The sequence below is a fragment of the Mauremys reevesii genome, linkage group 4 (genome assembly GCF_016161935.1).
Source record: "Mauremys reevesii isolate NIE-2019 linkage group 4, ASM1616193v1, whole genome shotgun sequence".
NCBI classification, from domain to species: domain Eukaryota; kingdom Metazoa; phylum Chordata; order Testudines; family Geoemydidae; genus Mauremys; species Mauremys reevesii.
In genome coordinates, this window is record NC_052626.1 from 73,692,232 (window position 1) to 73,716,069 (window position 23,838).

The following is a 23,838-nucleotide window of genomic DNA, read 5'->3' on the forward strand; positions in this document are numbered from 1 at the left end:
GTTCTTAATAATGCAAAAAAAATCTATCATTTTAATGCAGGCAGCTTGGCTAATAAAAATGATCTGTGCTATTTGTAATTATGCCACAAATACAATGCAAACAAGCAATGTCTCCCTGCAGAAGCACAAGAAGCCCCTCTCACCAATCGGGGCCCAGAGATGACAGGATGGGAGGCTGATCTGGTGAACCTCAGTGTCAGCTGGCTACAAAGAACTCAAGGAGTAGGCAATTAAAGGGAACAGCAGATTTATTAGGATGACTTGCTCCAATTATTCACTCATTTAACTGGTGTTAGGGCCCGATCCTTCAGTCAAGTTTGCCTAGGTCTTATTTTGACAAAGAACATTCTTTGGAGTCTTAATATAAACTTAATCTCAAATCTCCAAATATCAAATGGGTAATTCTATTCAGGGGCGGCTCTAGGGATTTTGCCGCCCCAAGCACGGCAGGCAGGCTGCCTTCGGCGGTTTGCCTGTGGAGGGTCCGCTGGTCCACCAAAGCTGCGGGACCAGCGGACCCTCCGCAGGCAGCCGCTGAAGGCAACCTGCCTGCCGCCGTCGCGGCGCCGGCAGAGCGCCCCCCGCGGCTTGCCGCCCCAAGCACGAGCTTGGCATGCTGGGGCCTGGAGCCGCCCCGATTCTATTTTAGGTACGTATCTGGCCCCCATTACTGCATCTCACAACCTTTGATGTATTTATCCTCATAACATCTCTGTGAGGTAGGGAAGTGCTGTTATCCGCATTTTATAGATGGGAAAACTGAGGCACAGAGAGACTAAGTGAATTGCCAAAGGTCACACAGGAAGTCTGCGGTAGAGCAGGGAAATTAACCCAGGACACAAATCCATTAATGAAAAATATTTAAAGTAGGACCCACATAAAAATATTGTGTTAAAGTGATGAGCTCCAGAGTTGGCAGTTGCTGACTCTTCTATTGATGGCACCAATGATGCTGGTGCTCTAATTCAGTGTATTCTGGTGAAGAAGGCACTGGACTAGGAGTCAAGACACCTAGGTTCTATTCCTGGCTTTGACACTGACCTGTTGTATACATGGTGGCAAGTCACTTACACACTCTGTGCCTCAGTTTCCCAATCTGTAAAATGGAGATACTTCTCTTCATTTGTAAAATGCTTTGAGATCTAGGGATGAAAAATCAAACTGGTTAGGGAAGGAAACGTTATTCTCTTCTAAAGAGCATGGCGGGAGGAGGAGGAAAGGCTAAACATACACCTCAAATTATATAAATAAAATGTGACCATGTCCTTTTATTAAATAATGTGATTGTTAAAGTAACATGAGTAGAGAAAGCTGATCAATGTCCCGGAGATTTTCAAACACTTCTGCAGAGAGGTCAACATTGTAAGAAACAAAATGTGAACAAACTGGGAGCCCACAACATGTTATGAATTTCTATAATCCAAAGATCTAATGCAACTTTCATGTGTTATGTAAAAAATATATAAAGTTACTGTTCTGAGAGTGAGGCTGGGGGCAGGGGTAGTGTTGCCAACATTTTAAACTCACAAAACCGAATACCTTGCCCCGCCCCTTCCCTGTGGCTCCGCCTCATCCCTCCTCCTGCTCACTCCATCCCCCCTCCCTCTGTTGCTCACTCTCCCCCACCCTTACGCACTCATTTTCACCGGGCTGGGGGTTGGGGTGCAGGGAGGGGTGAGGGGTCTGGCTGGGGTGTGGGCTCTGGGATGGGGCCAGAAATGAGGAGTTCAGGCTGTGGGAGGGGGCTCCGGGCTGGGGCAGGAGGTTGGAGTGCAGGGAGGGGTGAGGACTCCAGCTGGGGGTGCGGGCTTTGGGGTGGGGCTGGTGATGAGGGGTTCAGGGTGCAGGAGGGGGCTCAGGGCTGGGGCAGGGAGTTGGGGCATGGAAGGAGGTGGGGGATGCAGTCTCTGGGCGACGCTTACCTTGGGTGGCTCCCTGGGCCTCTGAGGCAGAGGCGCAGCCAGGCGGCTGTATGCAGTGTACGCTGCCTCTGCCTGCAGGCACCACCCCTGGAGCTCCCATTGGCGGGAACTGTGGCCAATGGGAGCTGTGGAGCCAGTGCTCGGGACAGGGGCAGCGTGTGGACTCCCCCTTGCTGTGCCTTCACCTCAGATCCAAGGGACATGTTGCTGCTTCTGGGGAGCTGCGCAGAGCCAGGCAGGGAGCCTGCCTTAGCCCCACTGTGCCACTGACCAGACTTTTAACGGCCCAGTCAGCAGTGCTGACTGGAGCCGCCAGGGTCCCTTTTCGATCAGGTGTTCTGGTTGAAAACCAGACACCTGGCAACGCTAGGCAGGGAACTATTAGTTTGAGGACAGGATTAGGAGCTTTAATCCTAGCTCTGCCACTGACTGGCTTTAGGGACTTTGGCAAGTCACCAGCTTGTTTTCTGTTTCCATTTTTAATTCTGTAAAATGAGAATAATGATATTTACTTATTTTGTGAGAGGTTGAGAGATATAATGGTTAATGTTTGTCAAGTACTTTAAAAGACAAAAAGCACAAAGGATTAAAATTATCTGCTAGACAGCTAAGGGAGTGAGTCGCAAATGTCCAAAATCTGCCTTTTGGTATCACACTGGGCTAGCCTGCTGTGAACAGATTGGCTCCTCTCGGACAGAAGTAAATCTCACTTGCAGGTATTTCTGGGAAACACCCAAGCTGCCTCCAGCTGTGCATCACAGAACAGATCTTGCAAAACACAGTCCGCTATTTCCTGTGCTATGCCAGAGGAACTGACCCATGAGGAAGAGGAGTGTGGCAGACAGTGGCTCTGAGACAATCACAAAACTGCAGGACTATGGGAGTGGACAAGGGGTGAGGAGCATTACTGGCTGATGTGGTATATTGAGGTTACAGATGCACACAGATGATTGACACGGATGATATCTCACCCATGGAGGGAAGTTATTAGAGATAAGCCAAGCTACTTTTAAAAACAACTCTCTGAATAGTCATGGAGCTGATCTTGGTTTGTGCCTGGGCAGGAAGATTGAGGGCTGGCAGACGGGGCTTCTCTGATGGATCAGATGCTTCAATTATACTCACACCACACACAAGCAGCAGGCTGCGGAGCTGAGATTGGTTCTGGAAAACTATCAGATTGAAGAGCAGCTTCTTCAAATTTACCAGGGTTTTTGAGTGACAAGGCACAGGCATGTGCAGGAGGGAGCTAGGCGAGACAGAGGTCATGTTACATCGTGTAACAGTTGCTTTCCCTCCCCCATGTTATTTTTCCAGTCTCATCAACAATTTTGCTTTGCATTGTTTCAAATCCTATTAATATTCATAAGTGACTTTCCATTGTTTGCACTTTTCTATCAGGCACACAGCTCTGATCCCCACTTGTCTTAATAGGATTCAAAGCTCATGAAATCAGATCTTATTAGTGAGTCTCCATCAGACGCCATCAGCACTGCGGTACGTCAGCCTCCGTTCCTGGTAAAATGACATGGGAGTCTTTCACAGCAGTAACATCTGTAGAGGTCTTAATCTAATATGACTTTTCAATCTGAACTGCAGAAACAAATAGGAGTAAAACACTTAGTGCAGAAAACTCTATTGAATTAAATGGCAAAACCCTTCATTAGCTCAAAGTTAAGGATGTTGGCGATAGCTTGTGCCCTTCCAGAACATCAGCAAAACTCAAACTTCTGAAAACCAGAAAATACAGAGTGAAGGTAAATGCGCACACAACCTTAACACTGCCCCCTTGGAGCTGGTAATAGCCATGGGGAATAATCTGCATACACTCCAGCTGCATTCACTGTGTTAGGTGTAGCTGCATTGAATGGCAGAGAAATAAAATGAGGCAGCTTGGAAGAGCTGGGATTGTGATATGGTGAGATCATTGTGTGTGTTACCAAAGGAAAAAGGTGCATGTGTACCTTAAGGGCGCATCGTTTCAACTCAGAATTGTGGAAGTTGTGTTAGCAGTGGGGCACCGGGGTCTTCTCATCATGGGTATTGTCAGTAGTGAGGCGGGATATGAGAGCAGCCTGTGGATTTAATGATGAGGAGGAAAGCATAGGTTTAGGTGGTATGCTGTGTGAAGAGGTTGTAAAAGGGTATGAAGTGGTTGTTAAATTTTACAAGTGTGGTATTCTGTCAGAGGAGTAGGCTCAGTGTTTGAGCGTAGGACAAATGCAGGTAGTGCCTGTCCATTATAGTGAAAAGGGAGTGTGTTTGTTTATGGGTGTTGCGGGGCATCACTCCAACAGGGCAGAGTTAAGGTTGTGTGGATGCTTACTGTAACTCTGTATTTCTGGGTTTTCAGATGTTTGAGTTTTGCTGAACTCGTTTTGCAAATGGCACAAGATATCACCTGGCAATCTTAGCTCTGTGTTGAAGTTTTTTTTGCCATTGCCGTTTTTTAAACAGAAACAAAAATGTTTGTTGGTAGGAGTTAGTGATCACTTAGATAGTTATAATTCTGACCTAGGTTTGTAGCTGATTTAGTGTGGCTGTGTAATAATAAAAAGATCTAGCTTTTATACAGATTGCTTTTCACCAGCATATCTCAAAGAACTTCACACCATTATGCCCATTGTATAGACAGGAAACTGAGGCCTGGAGAGTTGGAGTGACTTGCCCGAGGTCATGCTGCAGGCCAGAGGCAGAACTAGGAATAGTTCCAGTCCAGTGGTCTTTGCAATAGGTCACATGGTTGGTATGTGACTCCTCAGTGCTCGTCTCCCCTCCAGTACACTGTGGAATAGTGGAATGCAGATAATTGTCAGCCTTGGAAATGTTTGTAATGCATAGCTGCTAAGAGGGTGGGTGAGAAAAATCTGAACCATGGTCTGTGTCTGAAAACCTCAACAGTCTTATTACATGGTTGTTACAGTAACGTTAAGCATGGGAAAAAAGACCGGTGTGTCTCTGTTCTTCTCCAATCCCTGCCCCATGATTCCACCTCCCCTCCCGCTCCCATCCCTTTAAGCCATTAGTTGGCAACTTGGCACTGGAGAAGCCATTAAGATGGAAGAGGTTGCTCCTTGCTGACTCCTGCCCAATGCTGCTCCGTGCACATACCACATTGGAAGGCCACACACTAGGTCATAGAGTCTGATCTGCACACTGAGTTGGGCCCCCTCCCTCCAACTACCTATTCCAACTGGGACTCCTGCCCCTGCTTCAGGCAGGCTTCTGCAGCCTGCCCCAGGTCCACCTAGTCAGCTTCTCCTCCAAACTGCACCCCTGCCTCAGACACTCTGGTTAGCCCCCTTCCACACCACACAGGGGTGATGTGTATCTTTATTATTCATTTTCTGGATTTCAGATGTTTACATTTGAATAATCTTTCGTCCTCCCATCCCAGATCCCCGCTCACATGGAGAGGTTCTCAGCTCTCCCAGAAAGGCAAGTCATCCTCCAGAACCTGGCTCCCACGGGTGGGGGCAGGGAGGGAGGGGTCAGACCCCTATAGATGGGCATGGCCCCCCACATTCTGGCATACACACAGGGAGGCAAGGAGCAGGGCTCAGACACCTTGGGGGCAGAGACTGCAGATCCCAGCTCACACGAGGGGGGGAGGAGGGGCTCAGACCCCACTAGAAAGGCAAGCCTCCCCAGAACCCAGGTCAAATGAGAGGGCACACAGAAGGGGGTCAGTCCCACATAGATGGGCTTGGGTCCATCTCCCAGGTCCTGGCACACAAGGAGTGGGGCTCAGATACTTCCGGGACAGGATCGCCCAGATCCTAGTTCACATGGAGGGTAGGCTGAGGGGCCAGACCCCTTGATCCTGGCACAAAAGGAGAGAATGTGGGACTGACAGGTGCCCCTGCCTCTACTCTCCCCCCTGCCACTCATCCCACATCCCCTTCCCAGTGTCCCTCACCCTTCTGCTCTCATAAGCCCTCTAACCTTTCTCACCTCCCCTACTACTCACCCCCATTTATCTCCCTCCCCTTGATGTAGCCCCAAACTCCTCACCCCTGTTCCCTCCACTACTCCACTCCCCTGCCAGCAAACTTTTGCATTTCTTTTTACAAAATTACATTCCCCCAAAATACTCCCCCTTCAACAGAGAGAGATTTTAGCCCTATGCCATCCAACCTTTTCTAAATTTCTGCCCAGGGTGGGACTTGGCCTGAAACTGGTTGAGTTGGTCAAGTTCAAAGGACTACTGCTTATCCCCTTGAGCAATCCAGCTAGTGTGAAACTTGGAAGGCTAACAATCCTGTTAGCTCCTCTGTCCATGCATGCTCAGTGTAATCTATGAGGCACGAGAATAGGCTTGAGAGCCTTCGCATGCCTAACTAGAGAAGCAAAGTTTTTCATACATTATAATTTGATTTCCTCCAAAGGACTAGAGGGTGTCATGCACTCTCTTAGGGTAATCCTAGAGCATTTGAGACCATGGTGTGATGATCTGTGCCCTGGTTTGATCTCATCTGTGAGCAAAAATAGGTGGTCAGAATCTCTCGACCTTAGGAAAAGCTGTTTTTTCAGGAGCTGTATCTCAGGAACCCCTTGGTGAAATGACCCCAAATTTGACTAATTAACAGAACCCCACACCTCCATGAGGCACACCAAGTTTCAAGGCAGTCTGAACAATGATGTAGATTTTAGAGCACTTAGAAGAGTTGGGTTTTAAACAGGAACTTGGTTTTAACAAACTATAGCAGAGCTCTGCTATAAAGCTGCTGATTGAAGTGCCATAGAATCACAGCCATTAGAGGTGGAAAAGACCTTGAAAGCACATTTCCAATGCTGAATTACAATAAACCTGAGAGAACAATGGTACTGGTTCATTAGCACCCCTTATCTCATTGATAAAAGACTGCTGACTTTACCCCAAAACGATTCCCTTTCAGATTGTCCTTCCTAAAGGGCAGAATTCTTGGCTCTCCCCCATCTGGTAGCTGCAGTGTACCAATGCATAGCCTTGCCCCTGAGAACTAGTAGAGACTCCTTCCCCTATGCACAGATGCAATTCAGAGGAACGAGCGGGAAAAGGCACTACTGCAAAGTGGTTACCTTCCTACTCTGCTCCCTGCCTCTTCTCAGATCAGAAACTTCTGACGCACAAATTGTGACTCCTCTTGGCCCACAGAGCCAATATGAAAGAGTGCGATTGATTTTACAGTGTCTCATGCATCGTCAACAAGGATGCTTTGCACTCCTAGAACACCTGCCCTAAATCCTGTTTCGTCTTCTGCCTCATACATCATCACTGGAGGTAAAAACTCTGCATGTCGATTTTCAGTTCCCAGGTGGAGTCTGTGGCAGTGGCAGGAAGAAAAATCATATTTTGAGTAGATGAGCAGATCTAGTCTGGAAGTCAGTGAGTGAGAATAAATTCCCAAGTGTCACGTTTGCACTTTCCCTGACTAGAACGGTCCATTAACAAAGTAATTTAAAAAGAATTCATATCAGTAATAGCTAACACAGGTCTTGATAGCAGCCTCTTACCCTTTGACTAAGAACTGCTTAAGCCTTGGCCCTGAACTACGCCAGTTCTTTCTGCTTAATTAATGACCTTCATTCTGTATCAACAATGACAAAGAGTAATCTGATGGAAAATTGCTGACCCAATATTCTGGCCACCTCTAGAATCGAATTTGAAAGAGTTGCACTCTGGTGTACCTCCTGCTGTGGATACGCAGGTGTACTAAATCTTGCAAAAGATCACCTTTTACTCGGACAGACAGTTAAGGCATGTGACTAGACCTATCAGATTCCAAATTGCTGAGGATAAAAGACAGGATCTAATAATAGGCCTCCTCATCCCCAAGAAGTGAAAAAGTTCCCCAAATCCAAAAAGTGGATTAGACAGCGTGTCTTATTACTTCTATATCGCCATAAGGCCCCAGGTGCAAGTGGTTTGCAGTAGTAGGCTTATTGCAGAGCGCACATTCTGAGATGGAAGGAGTGACAGGTATCTTGGCTTTGGTTGCTTCTAACTGGTGTAGGTGTAAATGTTTCTGACCTGTAATGTGAAAGTCAAGGAAAGAAGAAACCTGGTGCTGTTATGACCTATACATATGCTCCAGAAGTTCAGCCATGTGACAAAACTCTTCCACTTGCTATGACCATAAGGATTCTTTCAGCAAGCATTGAAAAGATTAAGGGGAACTGGCCTGTTGACACTGTAGACCAGAATCTGCATGAAGACCAAGGGATACTTTTTAGTTTCAAATGTGTACTCAGATATTTGGACAATAAAATTACTATACAAGTCCTACACTGAAACTAAACTAAGAGAAAATATCAGTGTGCAGGGTTGGCCCTTCTAGTACTCCAGACAAGAGAATTATTGCATCCACTATGAAATTGGGAAGGGCTGGCATCACGCCGCCTAGAATCTTGAACAAAATTGCAATATAGCATCCCCACGTATGAGTGGACAGAGGGGAGAAGGGATTTTCACTCGTAAGACAACTTTCTGAGCTCCCTTCCTGTCACAGGGAAGTTGTCCTTCCTCTTTGAATCTAAATATCCTTTCTGGAATTCTGGATCTGATTTATTTACAGACCTCACAAGATGCAGATCCACAAATAACCCAGGAGCAGAATGTCAGGAAGCTGCAGCAGCTGCTAGCTCAAGGTTATATGTATGGCAAACTAAAATATTAGCCCACTGGAGTTTGATTAAGAATGCCCTCTAGATTCTAAACATCTTCAAATAAATAAATGCAAAATTCCCCCAAGCTCTCCTATCACTGTCACTGATAAATGGAACAACCCCTTATCTTCATATAGCAGTCATTGTTTGTGTAGTGCCTGGGCAAAAATGATGCTTTGTGTTCCTCTGCAGGATTTAACTAGAACTTTAAGAAACCTTGTTCCCAAAGCCGTACTGACATCATCGCGGATGCTGCTGCACAAACAAGGAAGTAAACAACAAACAACAAAATCATGTTAATTTCAAGCTCCATTAGAAAGCAGAGTTAGACTGGGAGAAAAATCAATATTTGTCCAGTAGAAAAAAAACAACACTGGTAGGGAGAGAAGTGCGGTTTTCAAGTTTCTGAGAGGATGTAAAAATCAAGGCACTCACTAATGTCCTCTTAACTAGAGAGAAAATTCTTTTCTTATCACAGAAGTTATTTGATTTTGACAAGAATTATTCTAGCCCTAGATACTATCTAGCAACCTTTTCTTTCTTTATACGTTTGATCAGCTCTGACACTAGGACCAATTGATTTTCTTTTTTCTTTTTTTTTTAACTCCCTAAAGATGTTGTCAATTCTGGTTTGTTCTGATGAACTCTACAAATTCTGCACCAGTTACATACAGATCTCTCTGAGCTGACTTCAGGTTTAGCTGTGCTGGATAACAAGCAGAGAAAAGATAATTCATAGGTGTTTCTAGTTGTCTGCGAAAGTCTTATTCACTGTGTCAAACAAATCTAAAAGGGCTGTGGGTCTGACCTTCTAAAGCATCTAAAGTGAGGCCTGCTAGAGTTAAAAAAAAAAAATCCTTTGCTGGTCTCCTTTAGGGAAGCAGCATTGTGAAATTACTAAAGAAACAGCAGTTTTCCACTGAATGAACAGTTTGTTCATCTTTGCGTAAAACTGTAGTAATTGGCTACCACGGCTGTATTAATTTATACAAACTGAACAGATTTGTAAAGCTCTGGGAATTTTCAAAGAGCCAACTAAGCTGCACTGAGCTTCTATCTTGTCTGTAAATTCACCCAAACACCAGGACCTAACGAGCAACAGTGCCACAATTTTCCACTTCCTATCTGTGTCTCTATATGTTATAGGGCAAATTCTGTATTCAGATGTGCACTGATGTAGTGCTCCATTTGAAGTCAATGCGATCTGCATGCATGTGCAACCAATGGCAGAATTGTTTTTCTCCTGAATTTTGACCACCCCCTCTCAACACCCCCCCCCCCCCCCAGGGTTGCCAACTTTAATATTTAAAAACTGGACACTCCACCAGGAGTGCTGGAACCTCCCCCTGCCTTGCATCTTCTCCCCAAGGTCTCGTCCTCATCCATGCCCCTGAGGGCCCTGTCCTGCCTCTTCCCCAAAGGCCCTGCCCCCGTTTGCTCCTCTTCCCCTCTCCCCTGTGGCTCGCTGCTTTTCCCTTCTTTCTCCCTGGGTTGGGAGAGACTTGTCTGTGGAGCCGGGGCTGGGAGCTGTAGCCACCTGAAGCAGGTAGGAGACAGCCCCAGCTGAGTAGGAGCTGGTGTGGGTGACGACCCGGCACTTCCCCGCCTGCAGTAACTGGACTTTGGGTGTCCGGTCAGTGGATCTGATCGGACACTGTTGGGTCCCCATTTTCGATCGGACTTTCCAGTCATCATGTGCACTACAGTTTCCTTAAAAGAACAGTAGGATTTTCTATTGTTCAACCCCCACCACCCTTAACAGTGGAATAGCTAAGTTAAAATAATATATTAATTAAGGCTGTCGATTAATCATAGTTAATTCATGCGATTAATTAAAATAATTGTGATTAAAAAAAGTAATTGTGATTAATCACACTATTAAACAATAGAATACCAAATAAAATTTATTAAATATTTTAGGATGTTTTCTACATTTTCAAATATATTGATTTCAGTTACAACACAGAATGCAGAGTGTATGGTGCTCACTTTGTAATTATTTTTTATTACAAATATTTTCACTGTAAAAATGATAAACATAAGAAATAATATTTTTCAATTCACCTCATACAAGTACTGTAGTGCAATCTCTTTATCATGAAAGTGCAACTTACACATATAGTTTTTTTGTTACATAACTGCACTCAACACAGAACAATGTAAAACTTTAGAGCCTACAAATCCACTCAGTCCTACTTCTTGTTCAGCCAGTCGTTGAATAAATGGTATTCTATTATTAACAGCACAATTAATCATGATTAATTTTTTTACTTGCATGATTAATCTCAATTCATGTTTTTAATCGCTTAACAGCCCTAATATTAATATTTCTGTATTCCGGCTGGACATTAAGAATCCTCTGTTAGTACAGTTTAAAAAAAGAAAAGAGATACAGACATATGGAGATTATACATACACAATGGAAGGCACAGAAGTTTAGAACTCTGGAAGATTAGATTGTCAATGCATTGGAATTTAATACGTATGTACTGTACATTATGGTATGCGTGCACAGACCACTGAAAGCACAGCTTTGGGATTTTATTAACAGACTAAACCTATGTTGCACAATAACCCTAGAAAGTCCTTCTTTCCTTTGGGGAAGTAATAATTCAGCCTTTTGGCCCCACTATGTTAGGTAACAGTCTTCACAGCAGTGCCAGGAATGACAACAGAGAGACTCACTCAGCACAGACTACTTACTAAAGGGTCCACACCATTAAAGGCTAATCCTTTTGTCCTCTGGCAGCAGCATCCCACCCATTCACAAATCAGAATCATCACCAAGTATGGAAAGTAGCAACTAGTACATTGGCCCATGGTTTGCTATCAAGTAAAATTGGACTTTTGGAAACGAGACAGACACCAGGGTCGATGCACCAGGAGTTCAAGCTTAGCTCTCAGCATCAATGGATTCTCGACTTGCGTCCATCTGTTATTAACAGGCATGTTGCCATCACCAAAAGATTGACACATGAAAGTGAAATGCATAAGACAAACTAGAATGACACATCTGGGTGTCTAAAGCACACCATCAGGATCAGTAAGCTTCTCTTGTGATTTACTAAGCAAGCTAATGATTTCTAGAGCTGGCTGGTTTGGTGCATGACTCATGACAGGTTTCTAAACTGTGATTTTCAGTGAGCTCTAGCAGAAGTGAATGTTCTCAGACAGGGATTTCTGGGAGAAAGTGTGTGCTGACAAATGAAATGGACTTTGTGAAGCTCTCTTTTGTGTAAGATCTCACTCATATATTGTATATACGAGCTACAGACACACACACGAACGTGCAAGTTACACCACTGGGTAAGAATGATGCAAACCTCGATGAAGAGGCATCATCTATTATACATGACTGATTTAAAAAAATCAAGGCATTTCTGAGAAAGAAATGAGGTCAGTAATTGCAGAGATCTGTTCTCTGTGAATAGCTTCAGAACATATTCACGTGTTTATAGACTTAGACACACAAATCTAAGCTAAAACACAATGAAAGTCTGTCTTTAACTTAGAATTTTCTGCATTTTCACAGTTTTAAACAAAACCTCCAGGGAGTACATTCATCTTGTTTTTCCTTAGATTTTATGGCAGACATACATTATGTGTCAAGGGAGAAAAAAAAACCTGTTGGTGCACTTGTAAAACAGAAGCTACAGTAGCTAGGTATAATAGAGGAATAAAAGATTCAGTATGAACTCTGCATTTATAAAAACTGGTTTCTATATTATAGATAAAATAGCTGTATTTAAGGATGCAAAGTGATTTCCATTATAAAGCCCTATTCTCAGATCCCCATAATTTTGCAAATTAACCTTTTGATCTTAAATTTTACAGGCTTGGTCTCTGCCCAAAGATACATATTTTCTGGGAAGTTTGATTTAAAAAGTTTCAGCCATTTCTGAATGTATTGATAGCTAAAAGAAGGCAATTTTCTTAGGTTGCGAGATTTTTTCCTCATTTTTTAAAAACAGTCCTACCATTGAAAGACTTGAAAGTTGCAGTTGGCAGGAAACAAGTTCTCCCTAAAGGATTTAGAAGATTAATCTTTGATGGACTCCCCGGGCATGGCCTGATTCAAATGGGAATTAGTGTTCATTTGACCAAATTATGTGTTTGAAAATGCACACCGAGCATGCACAGGAGAGTTTTCTGTTAACCTCATTAGGGATGTGATCCTGTCACGTGCCGAGTACTCTAGCCTGGTCCGACAACACACTTAAGGATGTACTTTAAGCATGCGAATAGTCCCACAGAAGTTAATGGGGATGTGACTCACATTCCTAGAAATTAAGCAGGTGCTTTGCTGGGTCAGGCAAGAGCGCTCAGTTCTTTGCAGGATCGAGCCCGGGGTCAGCACGTAAACAAGGAGGGGCTGTACATACGCATCAATAGTTACCTGCACACTAGAGTCCTGAGTCCCCTTAAATGCACTCAACTAACTCAGCTACCCTTTCCAGGTGTTTCAAGAAATCCAAGATTTGGCCCATCCTTCTCCCTAGTCTCCAGGGGCGTTGGGCAAGGATGGCAGCATTGCCTTGGGATCTCACCAAACAGTCCCAGATTGTGGAATTTACAGGTTCTGTTTGCAATTATTTTTGCAAGCCAGCAGCGTATTGAAGCCCCAGAGGCCAAAGATGCCTATTTTGAGTTTTTGCCTCCCTTCACTCCCCCTCCCATGCACATTATTATTGGGTCAACCTAGGAAATTAAATGAAAAAAAATTACATTAACACAACATTAAGGTTGTGAACTCGAGAGTCAGGAATAACCAAAATTAAGGTTGAATGTTTAAGCATAATTCTTCCCCCTGTGCGTATGCATTAAGATATTTTCTTTAATTACCTGTTGACAGGCTGTTTCTCAAATAGAATATACTACTTTTTCAACAATGTTAGATATACTTGTGGAGCACTTTGTAGTACTGGTTACATGAAATAAACAGAGTTAATGATAGCCATTTACACTGAAATTACACAGTAAGTAAACTATACAAACATAATTTAATACAGATTAATTTTGTGGAAGAGTGGCAACTTGGTGGCACATATAGATCACTGAAATTTGCAGATAATTCCCTAAATTACAGCTAAGGAATGCTGCACTGTGCATTCACGCACATGTCAGTTAGGTTCCTGGCTAGAAAAGGAAATGTATAATATATGGGTACTTGCAAAATGATTGAAATAAATAACTTATTGAGGACAGCTATAAAAAGTTTAAATAGAAGACACTGGCCCATTCTGATAGTTAAATCAGCCTAAGTATACATGAATGAGAAAATATGACAAGATGCTACACAAGTGTAGCTGAAGCTGCAGAAACATATCATATGCTAACATGTTTTATTATTTGAGAAATAGCATGTCATGTGATTAACTACGGTTCTGTAATGCATATAAAAAAGGGCAGAGATATGCCAAAGCTGAATGTAGGCATTTCCTGGTTTCTTCATGCTTCATCTTACAACTTTAAAGTTCTCTTAATGTAGTTTTTTGATGGAATATACATACACCTGTACATTCTATCAGTCTGTCCACACTGGAGGTCTACAACTCTATGAAAACAGGGCCTACAAAGGAATCACTGCTGACTCCAAACTGTTGCAGCTTTAGCACGAGGCTCTCAGCCACCCACAAAGAGCTGTTTCCTAGTGCATTTTCAGCTCAGGAAACACAAAGTGCCACAAGTAGGTGAATGAAACACCGATAGCCAAGCTGAACCCATTCACCTGCTGGCAGAACTGCTTCTAAATGAGAAGCTGGAGGAGGAACGAACCCCACTTGCTGCCAGCACCAGGCGGTACAAATCTGCTGAGGCCCATAAAACAGACAAATGAATATTTGATAGAAATATAATTGGAGAGAGTAAAAGCTGCCGTCAGCCTAACAGTGAAATACACTGGTTAGCTGACCTCTTGGAGAAATAAATCTGCAGTGCGCACTAATTATATCCAGCCTGTAACTTGAAAAACCCTCCAAAACCAGTTCCTGAGGAAGCAACATAAACCTTTAACAGGAAAAAAATTTACTGTACACCAAGACTTTGCATTGCAGAGGTCACTGGTGTTGTAATTTAATTGCCTGCCCTATTAGTACTGCCCAGACATCATGTTGCACTGATGTACTTATGCTACTGCAGCAGGCTGAGGTACTGCCAAGCTTTAAGCAATCTCTTCCATGGGGCTAGCTATTTGGTTTTATCCTAAGGACAGTGGTGAAGGGAATGAGGCAAGACTATGAAAGTTTGTCTTCAAGGAGTGGGCACCATCATATAAACGTTCATAGAGGGCTTTGCTGGGCTGCAAACAAAAAGTAGCAGGAAAAGGAGAGAGAAATTAAGACACAGAAGGTAAGGGAGAAATACAATTTGAGACTTTGATGGAGTATTGCAGGCAGACTCTACATCTCTCATCAGCCACACTGCCTCTTTCCCAAGCTAAACCACTGGAAGGAAAAAGCCGGAATCTCAGCTGGGCTTTGTGGGGAGCCAAGACCTAGCCATGGTTCCCCCCACCCAACATCCCCCCTCAGAGCCAGAACTGTGCAAGGGAGACCCCCCCATACACATACATTGGCCATGGAGACCAAGGCCCACGTATGTCCCCATGCAAGCCAGGGAAGAGAAAATGCTGGGAGGAGCCATCAGAGACTAAGTGGCAGGACGGAGCAGAGAAACAGTGCAGAAGGAACCTCTGGGACTAATGGTGTCATCATTGGCTGTCTGTTTATTTCAGTGTTGACACTGAACAGTCTCTCTCCTGTGCTGACTGCCTATTTGCTCCGCCTCCCTCCAGCCTCTCAGCCAGAAACTCTTCACTCCCTTCAATGTCTCCTCTCCGTGCCTAAATCACGTAACATATTTTTTGTTGATTTTCAAGAGCCCCCACCCATAACTCTCTAATATTGAAACACACACACAACATTAAAGACCCAGCCACTTCCTAATGTGTTATGTAATTCATGGACAGCCCCTTGTCTCTCTTTAGCTAATCCTTTCACACCCAAACCCCTCCCAAAAAATGAAAGCAAACCAGACCCAAGACTGTAGAGCTAACAGGACATTTGCGGACCATCACATTGTTCACTTTGATTGTATGGTTTATGCCTTCCTCCCAACCCTTTGCCTATCTTGTTTTTAGACTGTAAACTCTTCAGGGTAGGGACTGTTTCTTATTTTATGTTTGTACAGCACCAGAGGTGTTGGGTGTTACTGTGATATCAGTAATTAACAATACTAAGGCTATTGCAGATGGCAGAAATCACAGAGCAAAGGCTCACATACCAACAGTGGTAATAGGGTGACCAGATGTCCCGATTTTATAGGGACAGTCCCGATTTTTGGGTCTTTTTCTTATATAGGCTCCTATTACCCCCCACCCCCGTCCCAATTTTTCACATTTGCTGTCTGGTCACCCTAAGTGGTAAGAATTGTCTGAAGACAGGAATCAGGGACCAAAAAATTGGAGAGAGGGCAGGAGGCTAGAAGCACAAGATCTGTACATTAGCTTCAAGCATGTCCATTAAGGAACAGTCTTGGTTAAAAACCAAACCAAACCAACCAACCAAAGGCCAGAGGGAAATTTCCATAGGCTTTTCTTAAGGAGTTAATGTGGATTTTTACAGCTACTGTCTGGTTTGAAATAGAGGGTTTAATTCCATAGTTTGACATGTATGACACATTTTATAAGTAGGAACGGGGAAGGAAGGTAGTCTGTCGCTATGGTAAGAATGGAGCTGAATACATTGCTAGCCTCAGAGCCAGACACAGAATTAGCATCACAGGAGTGAATCATGCTGCAGATTGACAGTTTGACAACCCTGACCTGCACTAAGCTGAGAAGCCTAGTTTCCAGGACTACCCAGTCCTTAATTTTCATCAGCACTTACGTCAGCCACCTCCTCTCGCTGGCTGCTAAGTTTGCTCACATTGCTGTACTCTTTGGGGCCAAGGATGGTGAAGCATGGCTGATAGATAGTCTTCTTGAAACAAGACAAGCAAAAATCCTGTGTCATGGCCTGTCTGAAAACATTTCCTTGGTATCTGCATCAGAGATGTTTGGTTTGTCATAATACAGGCTTCTGAAACACAACTACATTAGTTTTCATGTGTTCCTGTGAGAAAGGGCTAAGGGAAAGAAGGGAGGGGGGCTGAGGAGGGAGAGTTTGGGTGCTTGAGTGAGAGGGTGAGATACAGACAGAGGAAACTCCTTTCCCAAGTTAACATCTCCCCCCAACTGGGAGGGAAAGTTGCGTATTGGGTATTAAATCCATGAAGCATAAGAGCTATTAGAGGCCATATGCTAAAATGATCAGACAGCACCTGTGACCAGCACTCAGAGCATATCAATTCCACATTACCACACTCCTGACACCAAAGAGGAGACAATGTTACCGGTACAATTGAATCACACTGTTCTAATGATTCCCTTGCAACAGCCTTAGACGCACTAATGCCATGGCCATTACGGTCGGATCACTCTCATATTGGCTACGCATTTAGTAGGCCTTTGGGATCCACAAAAGTGTTGTGTTTCTAGCATAGATCATGAGCTGGGCTATTCTATAATTTGTACTGCAGAAGCACCCAAAGGCTACAATCAGGACCAGGACTCCCCTGTGCTGAGCACTTTCCCAACACACAGAGGAAGACCGTCTCTGCCCAAGAGAGTCAACACCCTAATAAGCCAAAAACAGTCACAGGATAGGGGATAAGGAATACACACACAAGCAAAGTGAACAGGGTGATGATGGTTACAGGTGCTTCCAGACAGGGCAGTCCTCTTTTTCTTCCAATAGTCTAGACATGAGACCACTAGGGACTGAAAAGGTCCTTCAACCCTGTTGCAGCCCTCCCTGGTGCTAGGCACTATCCCTTGCACTGAGTGGTAGTAGCTCAAGAAGATCTGAGCAAATAATTCTCAACCCATAATTTATTTGGCAAATTTCAACTCCCCTGCTTCTTCTCGTGTACAAATTGTCTGTAAACAAACTGCAAAATCTCAAGTCTATTTGAAAGTATTTATGAACTTCTTCAAGACCTGGTCTGCAGATTATAGTCCAAAATTATAGCCACCACAGGTACACTTTCTTAGATAATTAGCTCTGATCGTGCAAGTTATGAATTGTGAACCTGGCAATCCAGTAAACGTTTCGGAATTTGCTTTCAGAGAATATTTGAGCTGAATATTGCCTTTGGTGATTACTGGTGCTACTATAGCTAGACTGCTCAAATGCTCACAGAAAACTGGAAGGGCATATCAAGTGGGGTCCCTGAGGGATCAGCCCTGGGTCCGGTTCTGTTCAATAGCTTCATCAGTTATGTAGATAATGGCATAAAGAGTATACTTATAAAGTTTGCCAATGATACCAAGCTGGGAGGGGTTGCAAGTGCTTTGGAGGATACAATTAAAATTAAAAAAAAAAATCTGGACAAACTGGAGAAAAGGTGTGAAGTAAATAGGATGAAATTCACGAAGGACAAATGCAAAGTGCTCCACTCAGGAAGGAACAATCAGTTGCACACATACAAAATGGGAAATGACGGAAAGGGATCTGGGGATCGTAGTGGATCAAAAGCTAAATATGAGTCAACAGTGTAACACTGTTGCAAAAAAAGGCAAACATTCTGGGATATATTAGCACAAGTGTTGTAAGCAAGACATAAGTAGTAATTCTTCTGCTCTACTCTGCACTGATATGGCCTCAGCTGGAGTATTGTGTCCAGTTCTGGGTGCCACATTTCAGCAAACGTGGACAAATTGGAGAAAGTCCAGAGAAGAGCAACAAAAATGATTAAAGGTCTAGAAAACATGACTGTGAAGAACGATTGAAAAAGTTGGGTTTGTTTAGTCTGGAGAAGAGAAGATTGAAAGGGGACATGATAATAGTTTTCAAGTACATAAAAGGTTGTTACAAGGAGGATGGTGAAAAATTGTTCTCCTTAACCTCTGAGGATAGGACAAGAAACAACAGGCTTAAGTTGCAGCAAGAACGGCTTAGGTTGGATATTAGAAAAAAATTCCTAACTGTCAGGGTGGTTAAGCACTGAAATAAATTGCCTAGGGAGGTTGAGAAGTCTCCATCACTGGAGATTTTTAAGAGCAGGTTAGACAAACACCTGTCAGGGATGGTCTAGATCAGTGGTTCTTAACCTGGGGTGCACGTACCCCCTGGAGGTGCAAGATGCCCTATCTGGGGGTGCAAGACATGCCAGATTTTTTTAGAAGGTAAATCATCGAAAACACAAATTAAGCACAGGTACGTAAGTACAACTACTATATTTAATCAACCTATGTATTTATTAACATTATACATTTTTTAACAGTTACTGTAATATACGAACAAAAAATGTACTTTCAAGTTTTTAAGCTAATTGTAGTGAAATTATCTTGCTACAAAATAGAGTGTACCGCCACGTTGCAGGGTATTTCTTGACGCATGTGCAGATGATGATGTGGCAGCGCCGTGGCTTAGTTTGAATTCAGTTAGCTGATAACTGTTAGCACGTCAGTTACAGTTTACTTCCATAGCAAAGCTCTGCAACATCTCTGGGTAGTACTTGTGTATTTTTGTGTGCCTACTGTACTATTATTTGTGGTGAGTAATAACATAACACTATTTTACATATATTTAATATGCATTTAAAAGTGTATAGACCCCCTATCTCCATTTATATATGATACTTAGTGCTGCCATGAGTGCAGGAGACTGGACTAGATGACCTCTTGAGGTCCCTTCCAGTCCTACAATTCTATGATTCTAAAACCAACAGGAAAGAGTCAAACCTAAATTCACTTTCATATGTCAATGTGCATTTGTGGAAATATTTCCCCATTATTTCTTTTGCTTTAGTCTTTACACCTTTTTACCCCTTAGCGTGTGATAAAAAGGATGGGAAGTGGCTGTTTCTGCAGAGACATGGGGTTCAGCATGATTTTAAGCATGCTAATGAGACACTTAGCAGTTGACTCCCACTCAAGCCTCACTCCTGCTACTACGCAGGAATAACTTGGCAGCTACACAGCAGCATCTCATTAATGCAGGAATGGGGTCCCTTCCATTCCCCAAACTACTCAGCACTTTATACCTTGTGCTTGTATGCACGTTTCCCATCTCCACTGGGCAGGATCAAATCCTTAGGGGTCAGATACTTGCAAACTTCCCTGCACACTGAGAGAGGAAGTGAACCCACCACTTAGGAGGCAATCAGGCAATATAAAAAGTAATCCAAGCACTGGGCCTCTCAACCCTAGAACAAATTTTTATAGTGGAATACAATCAATTTGAAAGTATGAGTTTCTGAGTAGAAACAGATACAACCCAGCAATACAGGACTTAACATCAACACTTCTTCCTTTTTTAACATCCAAAAGAGTGGATGATCCTGCACTTCTTCTGTCCTATATTAATGAGTCTTCCAGACAGTCTTCCTTTCCTCTGGATTTTACTGGTGACACCAAGAGGAGGGTCCTGATGCATGGGCAACTCAGGGCCTCCATGTTATCTGCCCAGGCTTGAATCCTGGAGAGGTACTCCAGCTTCGCCTTGAGCATTGACACAAAACAGAAGGCAGCTGTCACTGGTTCTAACCTCTTACTCAACTGGTATACAGTTGTGCACCAGGGGCTGTGTCCAATGGTGGGAGAGATCATTGTATCTCTCTGGAAAACCACCGCCCACCATAAAACTGGGCATCCCCCAGACAATAGACTGTTGTCCTGCCACAGTCTTTCTGCTTCAATGGGTGCTTGGAGCTTAGAGTTTTAGAATTTGACAAGTGGATTGAAACCAATACACCAGGCAAATCAAGTGAAAGAAAGAAAGAAAACATGCTTAAAGATAGGGTGCTGGAACCTTCGCACCATAACAACCAGATTATCTGAGGACCTTCAACAAATCAATGATGCACGTAAAACTACTGTGATCAATGATGAGCTGAAACGACTCAATGTAGATATTGCATCCCTCCAAGAAACATGACATTGGCTAGCATCAGGCGGATCTCTCAGGGAAAAAGACTACACATTTTTCTGGCAGAGGAAAAGCGCTGAAGAACACGAGAGCATGGAGTGGGATTTTCCATCAAGAACTCACTTCTGGGGATGATGGATCAGAGAGAATTTTGGCACTATACACATCTGAGAGCCCAGTATACCTTGTGAGTGTGTATGCCCCAACCTTCTCCTCATCTTCTGACATTAAGAACCAGTTCTACACTGTCATCAGCAGGATTCTGAAACATAAATATGTTTTTCTGCTAGGGGATTTCAACACAAGACTGGAAGCTCATCATGAAGCATGGACTAACTGTCTTGGTCAACACAGAACTGGTAAAATGAATGGAAATGGTCAGAGACTGCTGGAATTTTGTTTCTACTACTACTTTTGTATAACAAATTCATTCTTCCAGATAAAGCCACAACACAAAGTCTCTTGGAAACATCCAAGATCTGGCCACTGGCACCAATTGGATCTTATTATCACAAGGCATACCAATCTTAACAGCGTCCTCATTACCTACAGTTATCAAAGTGCTGATTGTAACAGAGACCACTCTCTGGTATGCAGCAAGACTTAAACCAAAGAAAAGACACAAATCTAAAGTAAAAGGACATCCTCGTATTAACATCAGCACCATAGTGGACCAAGAAAAGTCACAGCAGTACAAGAACATACTACAAGCCCCAAGTGCCTAGCTGAAGAACACAATCTATGATGTAGCTCTGTCAGTCTTTGGGAAGAAGGAAAACAAGACTAATGACTGGTTTGATGCATATTCCAGTGAGATGACACCAGGACATAGAGGCCAAACAAACAGCTCAAGCCAACTACAAGAGAGACCCAAATAAAAAAACTTTACAAGCACTGAGAGAGGCAAGAACCAAGGTACAACAAACTGCTCAATGTTGGGCCAATGACTACTGGCTACACTTATGCAAAAGCATTCAAGTAGCAGCCGATACAGGCAACATCAGAAATATGTATGATGGGATCAAGAAAGCTTGGGTCCAACTTCAGACCCATTGAAATTAACAATAGGGGAAACAATCAACAACCGCACTACGTAGATGGATCGCTGGGTAGAACAGTACTCTGAGCTGTGAAAATATTGTTACAGATGCAGCCATCAATGCCTGTTATGAAACAACTCAACGATGAACCAACTGTTGAGGAGCTTAGCCTTGCCATAGATGGCCTTCCCAATGGAAAGGCCCCGAAAAAGAGTGTATACCATCAGAGGTCATAAAATGTGGAAAACTTATCCTACTGAAACACCTTCATGAGTTGCTGTGCCTGTGCTTGAAAGAAAGTGAAGTACCACAAGAAATGAGAGATGCTAACATCATCACTTGCTACAAAAAGAAGGGTGACAGGAGCGACTCTAACAACTATTGTGGCATTTTCTTTTTTAGTATAATGAGAAACGCCTTTCCTCAAGTCATCCTGAACAGACTTCAGACCCTTGCAGACAGAATCTATCCTGAATCACAGTGTGGCTTCAGAGCTGGAAGGTCTACTATCAACATGATCTTCTCACAGAGACAACTACAAGAGAAATGCAGAGAACAAAAAAAGCCCCTGTACATAGCCTTCATCAATCTCATAAATGCTTTTGACCTTGTCAGTAGAAGTGGACTATTTGTACTTCTATAAAAGATTGTATGTCCTCCAAGCTCTTAAGCATGTTTCGGTCCTTCCATGAAAACAAGTAAGGCACAGTTCAATACAGTGGGGCTCAGTCTCTGAGGCTTTCCAGATTCGTAGTGGGGTCAAGCAAAGCCCCAACCCTTGGGATCTTCTTCTCCCTGCTACTGAAACAAGCTTTTGGTCCCTCAACTGAGGGAATCTATTTGCATGCAAGATCTGATGGAAAGCTGTTCAATCTTGCAAGACTCAGATCTAAAACCAAGACTTGGGAGGCCTTTATCCTCCTCTTTGCTGATGATGACAACCCACACAGAAGCCCATCTCCTAAACCTCATGGACAGTTTTTCCAAAGCCTGCGAAGACTTCAGACTTATCATCAGCCTAAAAAGATGAGCACAATGTGCCAAGGAGTTGAAGAAGCACCCCCCATCAAGATCAACAACTATGAACTTGAAGTGGTGAATGAGTTCACATATCTGGAGTCCACTATCACAGTCAACCTCTCATTTGAAACGGAACTCAACATTCAGAAAATGTCCGGAAAAGCCGCTACAACAATATCTAGACTGAACAAGAGGGTATGGCAAAACAACAAACTGACAGAACATGCAAAGATCTGTGTGCATCGTGCATGTGTTATCAGCACACTTTTGTATGGACTGAGACATGGACCCTATACTTTCATCAGGAAAAGAGACTCAACAGCTTTCATATGCGTTGCCTTTGTTGAATCTTTGGAATCTCCTGGAGGGACAGAGTCACCAACACTGACGTGCTCAAGCAGGCCAGTATACCCAGAATGCAAACACACCTCAACTGCTAGAAGAGGGCCTCACCCTCCCTGATAGAAGTAACCTCGTTATCTCCAGACTGATTCTTGCCTTCATATTTATACCTGCCTCTGGAAATTTCCATTACATGCATCTGACGAAGTGGGTATTCACCCACGAAAGCTTACGCTCCAATACATCGGTTAGTCTTTAAGGTGCCACAGGACTCATTGTAACATTTAAGTAGGGAGCTCAGAGAACCAGCCCAAAAATCTGAAGTGCCAGCCCCGGGAACCTCTTGAATACTGCAGTAGGACAAGTTTTCTTCTGCATTGTTGCCATCTTTTGTGTAACAAACAGGCAGCCAGATAATCTATCGCCTTTGTTCTCCCATCCCCTACCATCCCTACTGAGTTACCACTGATAAAGTTCTGTCTGTGCTTACTCTGCAAGCTATTTTGGGGGCATCTAGTGATGTTGCACTGCATAATGCTTTATAAAATATGCTTATGAGTGTAAATATGATACAACGGGAATATGTTTTATGCTAGATAGGCCATGTAACTTATCTTTGCAAATGTTATGATCTACTGAATATATACATCCTAGTCTGTGAAAGAAGCTTATTGGGACATCTTTGAGGGTGAGATTTACCTGCATTCAGTTTCCTGCTATATTAGGCTTAGACTTACCTGTTTTGTTTTATTTTGCTTGGTAACTTACTTTGTTCTGTCTGTTATTACTTGGAACCACTTAAATCCTACTTTTTATACGTAATAAAATCACTTTTTGCTTATTAATTAACCCAGAGTAAGCAATTAATACCCGGGGAAGCAAACAGCTGTGCATATC

General features: G+C 43.4%; 1 protein-coding gene across 3 annotated transcripts in view; it reads right to left on the reverse strand.

The window, feature by feature from the left end:
* Nucleotides 1–23,838, reverse strand: part of LOC120404863 (transmembrane protein 263-like) — a 301,093-nt gene that overhangs the window by 26,025 nt on the left and 251,230 nt on the right. Inside the window, exon 1 of one of the 3 annotated variants that reach the window (XM_039537903.1) lies at nucleotides 1,042–1,151. The exons of the other annotated variants lie outside the window; for them this stretch is intronic. Within the exon in view, the coding sequence (XP_039393837.1) occupies nucleotides 1,042–1,054 (13 nt within the window). The 5' untranslated portion in view covers nucleotides 1,055–1,151. Of the gene's footprint in view, nucleotides 1–1,041; nucleotides 1,152–23,838 lie in introns of those variants that run through there. 3 annotated transcript variants of the gene reach the window in all.